The 6,600-nt window shown below is 52.2% G+C and overlaps 1 protein-coding gene across 2 annotated transcripts; it reads left to right on the forward strand.

The window, feature by feature from the left end:
• Positions 1–2,681: 2,681 nt before the first annotated feature.
• Positions 2,682–6,357, forward strand: LOC123113641 (leucine aminopeptidase 2, chloroplastic). 2 transcript variants are annotated; one of them, XR_006456112.1, is made up of 10 exons: positions 2,682–2,988; positions 3,083–3,500; positions 3,605–3,799; positions 3,872–4,097; positions 4,258–4,384; positions 4,813–4,908; positions 5,037–5,114; positions 5,407–5,467; positions 5,580–5,781; positions 5,950–6,058. XR_006456112.1 is itself a non-coding variant. In XM_044534945.1 (10 exons), exons 1-10 carry the CDS (start codon positions 2,920–2,922, stop codon positions 6,076–6,078), a joined length of 1,590 nt encoding a protein of 529 aa, XP_044390880.1. In that variant the 5' UTR covers positions 2,682–2,919; the 3' UTR covers positions 6,079–6,357. The 2 variants fall into 2 exon arrangements, 1 of the variants encoding a protein (XP_044390880.1); XM_044534945.1 differs by having other exon boundaries at positions 5,591–5,781; positions 5,950–6,357.
• Positions 6,358–6,600: the final 243 nt, after the last annotated feature.

The following is a 6,600-nucleotide window of genomic DNA, read 5'->3' on the forward strand; positions in this document are numbered from 1 at the left end:
GATAGACTAGACAACTTAACAGCCAACCAATTAGTAGCTAATATTTGGCACAATGCCAAACAATAGCATGTCAATTCTTGACACCAAACCAATTATGCTCTCAGTTTATTTTTTGCCAGAAAATTGCCGTGCTTACCAACCAAACTTATCATCCTCACGTCAACTAAAATTAGCATAAAAACGTTTGATTTGCCATCAAATCCCAAACATCCGGAATTTCTCATTTTTGTTCCCTATTTTGAATAATCGTACAATTTGGCTTCTTACTTTCTAGGATACTGCAACATCGTATGATAAGCCAGCTGGCATTGTTATACAAAGCAAAAGAGATTTATCACTTTTATTAACTAAAAAGAGAGTCGGTTAATAAATGAAAACCAGGCAAAAACCGTTATAGACCTGCACACGCAAATGCTATGAAAGATGGGAGATGAAGGAACGCTGACCAACCTGACCACGAACACAAGCATCACAAACAGAATGACGAGAAGCAAAACATCTGTTGAGATTGCTGCATGCTTCATCGTGACCATCTATTGCCCAAACAAACGACTCCAATTTCACCATAGCCACTGCCAAAGAGACACTTTCACCTCATGTTTGCAGAAGCACAGAGTCCACGGTGACACATGCCAATAGTTAGAGCATCTTCAGCCGTTGGTCCCCCAGGGGCGCCTAAAATCACCGTCTGGAGGTGACCCGGCGTAAAAACTGGGCTTGGAGGCGAGTTGGTCCCCAGCCGCCGCCCCAGGCGCGTTCAAAAAATTAAAAAATATAGCAAATTTAGCCAAAGTTCGGCGAAGTTCGGCTAAACACGACAAATTTCGGCAAACTTGGGCATATATTATACATGTTCGCGGATTTTCATTACATGCATAGTAAACTAATTTAAAAAGCCTGGCTGAACGCCGAGTAGTCGGCGTCGTCGCCGCCATCGTCGGCCTTCTCCTCTTTGACGCGGGCGCCCCTGCTGGACCCCTCCCTGGCGTCGCCATGGCGGACTGGTGGCGGCGGCGGCGCGTCGTCGTCGTCGTCACTGTCGTCGATGATGACGACTCCTCCTTCGTCGCGGCTTCGGTGGCGTTGCGCGAAGCGCCGCAGAGCGACGCACTGGCGCTCCCTCACCATCTTCAGGGAGTCCTGGCGCGCCCATTCAAGGGTCGCGTCGTCGTCGAGTTCGACCTCGCCGTGCTCTGTCTTCACCGGCGCCAGCCCCGGCTCCGTCTTCATCGGCGCCAGCCCCAGCTCCGTCTTTGGCTTGACGAAGCGCGGAGGAGGAGCCGACGAGGAGGCGCGCCGGCCGCCCTTGTTGATGACGATGCCGGCGCTGCGAGTGCGCCGATCGAGCGGCGTCTCCTCCGCGGGCTCGACCTTGAGGCCGAGCAGCGTCGGAGTGCCGGAGGAGTGGGAGGAGGAGCGCGAGGAGGAAGAGGAGGAGGAGGCGCCGAACCTCCTTGGCGCCCATTGCCCGTCGTGTCGGCGGTGCGCCGGGGCGGCCGCCCTCGCCAAGGGGTACGCCAACGGCGGGTTGTTGCCGCCCTCGAGGTGCGTCAGCACACCCTCAAGTGTGCGGCCAGGGGCGCCCCACCACAGGTGGTGCCCCTCGCTGTTCTTCAGGCCGCCGACCACGGGCGCGCCGTTCGTGGACGCCAGCCGCTGCTGCTGACGGCACTCGAAGTACGCCGCCCAAGCCGCGTGGTTGTCGGCGGCGTACTGGGGGAGGGAGAGTTGGGCATCAGTGAGGGAGGCGCACACGACCTCGACCTCGTCAGCGAAGTACGAGGGTTTGACCACGGCGTCGGGCAACGGGGGAATGGGCACCTCTCCGTTGCTGAGCCTCCAGCCCGTCGGCCCGACGCGCATGTCCGGCGGCGCCGGGATGTTCGCCTGGAACAGGAGCCACGACTCCTGTTCGCGGAGCGAGCGGCGGCCGAAGCTTGGCCGCCGCCTCCTCTCCGGGGAAATGCTCGGCCATCGGGAAAAGGGGAGAGGGAGGGCTGGCGGAGAGCTCGGCGGCGGCGCTCTGGAGAGGGAGGGCTGGGGAAGAGCTTGGCGGCGGCGCTCGGGAGAGGTAGCGCTGACCAGAGGCGAGCGAGGCCATATATAGTCGCGCCGCGCCCGTGTGACGCGCCGCCCGTGAGGAAGGGAAAGCTGACCGGCGGCAGTCTTGTCATTGATTCCCCGCGGGAAACCGAGGCGTTGGGAGAAGACGAGGCGGTGTCGCTGACGCGGCGGTGTCGCTGACGCGGCTGGCCCGCGGCTCTTTCGCGCCAAAAACGGTTCGGCCGGCGCCCCCGAACGCCCCCAGCGCGCCGGATTCGGGTTGGATCTGCCGGCGCCAATTTCGGCCCGAGCCAGCGAAAAATAAACCATTGGAACGCGACTAGGCCGATTTTTTGACGCCGACGGCCGAAAAGTCGCCTGAGAGATTTTGTTGGGGGCGTGGCTGGAGATGCTCTTAGCCACACGCACCAACCCGCAGGACACGGTGTTACCTGCGCAAATTTTCCACAGGGAAAAGATAAACATTCGAATTGGTAGTCACGCAATGTTTTCATTGTTTCTACTAGTTCAGTTCAAACGTCGCCATGTGTGGCATTTGCAAATCTAGTAAAACTTTTCAGAGGAAGTCATTTTGTGTTAAACATCTAGTAAAATTTAGTAAATCCCGGTCACTTTTATACGATTTTCCTGCAATGCAATCATCGGCGTTGAAAAGACAACTCCGGTGAGCCTCGGGCGTCTCGTCTACCGGAGACTAATCCGGCACGTCCCAGTCGGACGGCGGCGAACGCAACCGCGGCCGACGCATCATATATATATGTCGCCTCCGCTTCACCCTATGGCGTCCGCCGCCCCCGCCCGTCGTCGTCGTCCGGCACCATCACCCTCCTCCAGGTGCTCAGGCAGCGCGCTCGAATGGCACAAACCGCAGCCGCGGTCGCCGCGCTAGGCCTCACTAAGCCCAACGTCGTCGATCCACTCCAGGTATGCTTGCCAGCTCCTTGCGCGGTGCTCTGAACTGAAATTACTTAGCGAACTCGCTGCCAAGAACTGCAAGCGTGAGCCTCTCTTCGTGTAGATCATTTTCGCCGCCATAGACATCGAACCATCCGATTGGGAAGGAGATGTGCTCGCCGTCGCGGTCACGGAGAAGGACGTGTGCAGAAGCCCTGGCTCCAGCTTCGAGAACGCCGTCCTGAAGCGGCTGGACAGCCAGTTCGGCGGCCTCCTGTCGGAGGCCTCGGCGGAGGAGGACTTCTCCGGGAAAGCCGGTCAGCTGGTGGTCCTCCGCCTCCAGGGGCAGGGCTTCAAGCGGCTGGGCCTGATCGGTCTTGGCTGGAGCGCCCCGTTCACCGCCGCGGCTTGCCGGGGCCTCGGCGAATCCTTCGCGTCGGTCGCCAAGTCCGCTCGAGCCGGCAGCGCAGCGCTTGCTCTCGCCTCCCCCGGCGGGATCCATGGGGAGTTCAAGCCTAATGCGTCCGCAGCAATCGCTTCCGGTACCGCAATCGATCTTTGTATTTTGGTAGAATGGTCATATGGGTGAATTTTGCACTACAATGACTTGATGCTGGATGGTCTCTGTCGATCCATTCAACTGCAGGAACTGTGCTCGGATTGTACGAGGACAACAGATACAGATCTGAGTCCAGCAAGGTGCATCTCAAACGGGTCGATCTCATCGGATTCGGATATGGCCCTGAGGTGGACAGTAAACTTGAACTGGCCAGTCATGTTTCCTCAGGCGTGATATTCGGAAAAGACCTTGTGAACTCACCTGCCAATGTGCTTACCCCCGGTCAGTAGGCCATTTACAAGCTGTTCATATACAGGTACCCTAATGACATTGATTCCATCGCAATCCTCGCAGTTGTACTCGCGGGGGAGGCGTCGAAGATTGCATCGACGTACAGCGATGTATTCACTGCCACAATATTAGACGAGGAGAGATGCAGAGAGCTGAAGATGGGCTCCTACTTGGCTGTCGCCGCGGCTTCTGCAAATCCTCCTCGCTTTATCCACTTGTGCTATAAACCTCCTGGTGGGAATGTCAAGAGAAAGTTAGCTATTGTGGGGAAGGGTCTAACTTTTGACAGGTTTGTGCATATTTTGTGAATTATTACAGTGACGGATGATATGATTCAAGGTTGATATGCCATCTTCAATATGCTTTATTTGCCACAATGGTAGTTCATTTTGTGCAGATGTTAATAGTAGCTCTCAATTCTGACTCTTGAATTTACCAATTTGCTGAAGTGGTGGATACAACATCAAGGTTGGAGCAGTTTGCAGTATTGAACTGATGAAGTGGGACATGGGAGGCTCTGCAGCAGTATTTGGTGCAGCAAAAGCTCTGGGCCAAATCAAGCCTCCTGGAGTGCAGGTACTAGCTGGTCTTGCCTAGCTAGGCTAGATTTTGGTAGCCGGCTTCAGCAAGGGCTCATAGGAGCAAAGCTAGCTGTTTGTTTGCAGCGTGCAACAGTCCGAGGGTAAAAAAGAACCATGGGAGTGGTGCATCGTGGACCAAGACCCATACTGAGGAAGTTACAGTGCGCATGCACATTGCATTTTTTGTGTTTGTTCGCTTGCCGGGGTGAGCGAGCCAAATCGGCTCTCCTTCGTGGGCAAGGATTTGGCGACGGTTATGGGCTAAATTGCCATCAAAAGCTAGATTTATTTCTCCACACCAAACGACTAACCTTGCCTAGCAAGGCTAGTTTGGCTTTTGCCTTGGATCCAAACGCTACTGTCTATGTGTAACCTTTATTATGTCAGTGGTGTGGTATTTGCTAATGATTCCCCATTTCACAGGTCCATTTCATTGTTGCTGCCTGTGAAAACATGATCAGTGGGACAGGCATGAGGCCTGGCGACATTGTGACTGCTTCTAACGGCAAGACGATCGAGGCATGTTTCTTGTGATAGTGTGATCGTGGCGTATAACCACCTCGTTTGGTGATGTAGTCTAAGCAGGTCCTAGATGTTACTACGTTCTTCTGGTCCAATTTGCGCTTATTTTGTAAATATTTTTTCAGGTAGATAACACTGATGCGGAGGGGCGGCTCACACTTGCTGATTCTTTGGTCTATGCTTGTAAACAAGGTGTTGACAAGGTAATGGGTTGTTTCCTCTGATGAAATGTTCTGTTCGTCACAGAGCTGCTGTATCCTGTATTTGTATGCTTTGATGATTGCTGTATACAACTATTGCAACAATCTCTACTTCATATTTGTGCTGTAGTTGCAACCCTGATAGTACTCGGTTACTTGCTCTAGCATCAAGGGATTTCTAATTTACTTGCTAGGCTAATCTATACTGTTTTGGGCCTCTGGAAGGCTGCATGGACTGAATTTTCTGCAACTAGCTTGCTTGAGTTACTGAATTTTCAACAATTATTGCATGCAGATTATAGATCTGGCAACGCTAACTGGTTTCTGCCGTGTTGCGCTTGGTCCAAGCATTGCCGGTAATTCTAGCTAAATACTAACCAATCTTCTTCACTCTTCTTTGCCAACTGCAATTCTTTAGTTTTCCCAGTTATATTTAGTTCTTGCCCTGTTGTGGCATGTTCAAAGAAGCATCTCTGCAGGGATTCTGACACCGAGCGATGAACTCCATGAGGAAGTGGCAGCTGCGTCCGAGGTGTCGGGAGAGAAGTTATGGAGGCTGCCACTAGAAGAAAGCTACTGGGAGACGATGAAGTCTGGTGTTGCTGATATGCTCAACACCGGCGCTATTCCACAGGGCGGCGTCATCACCGCTGCGCTGTTCCTGAAGCAGGTGTGTACAGTATGATGTATTGGGTTGTTGTTATTCTCAGCTCAGTTGCTTACTTCTGGCTTGGTTCTTGGAAGGAACCTGAACATTTTGCTTTACTGTATGCTTGGCCATATAGAATTTGGTGTTTATATGAAACAATAAAAAGAAGAGCTGCTCCTCGTGTTGCAGTTTGTCCATGAGAAAGTTCAGTGGATGCACATCGACATTGCTGGGCCGGTGTGGAGCCACAAGAACAGGTCGGCGACCGGATTCGGCGTCTCCACCATGGTGGAATGGGTTCTCAGGAACTCGTCGTGAATCAACGAAGATGAAGGCACGCAGGGGGAGAGGAAGTTGCCTGATGTTATCTCCTACAAGGGAAGGGGGGATTTTACTAGTGCCCACGTTTTCTATATGTAGTGGGTTACAGAATAAGTGGACACATATTTGATCAAACTTCACACATGCATATAATTTCGTTTAGTCAAAGTTTAATTATGCAATAGGTCTGCTTCCTCTAGTGTACAAGTTGTGAAACATTGGGAGGATCTGTTTTCAGTTGTGAGCTCAGCAAAGATGGACCGGAGACTGAACTAAGGAGCAGAACTGCAGATGTGCCTACGTTTATGCTACCGTGTGGCGCCAGCCTACAACGGGTTCATGTATTTTTAAGAAGTTGGCGAATTTAAAAAATATTCTTGAAGTTAGAAAAATATTCGTGAATTTGAAAAGTTCATAAATTTAAAAACAGTTAGTGAATTTTATAAAGTTCATGAATTTGAATAAGTTCCTGAGTTTGAAGAAGAAGAAAAAAGATCAAAAAAAAAGAAAACTGAGTAA

The sequence above is a fragment of the Triticum aestivum genome, chromosome 1B (genome assembly GCF_018294505.1).
Source record: "Triticum aestivum cultivar Chinese Spring chromosome 1B, IWGSC CS RefSeq v2.1, whole genome shotgun sequence".
Classification (NCBI taxonomy): Eukaryota; Viridiplantae; Streptophyta; class Magnoliopsida; order Poales; family Poaceae; genus Triticum; species Triticum aestivum.

Excerpts from the sequence above, each read along its gene's own strand:
- LOC123113641 (XM_044534945.1), top strand. The coding sequence starts at position 2,920 with ATGGCACAAACCGCAGCCGCGGTCGCCGCGCTAGGCCTCACTAAGCCC. Across the intron at positions 2,989-3,082 it reads ACGTCGTCGATCCACTCCAG|ATCATTTTCGCCGCCATAGA; the intron begins GTATGCTTGCCA and ends CTCTTCGTGTAG. Across the intron at positions 5,115-5,406 it reads GTAAACAAGGTGTTGACAAG|ATTATAGATCTGGCAACGCT; the intron begins GTAATGGGTTGT and ends TATTGCATGCAG.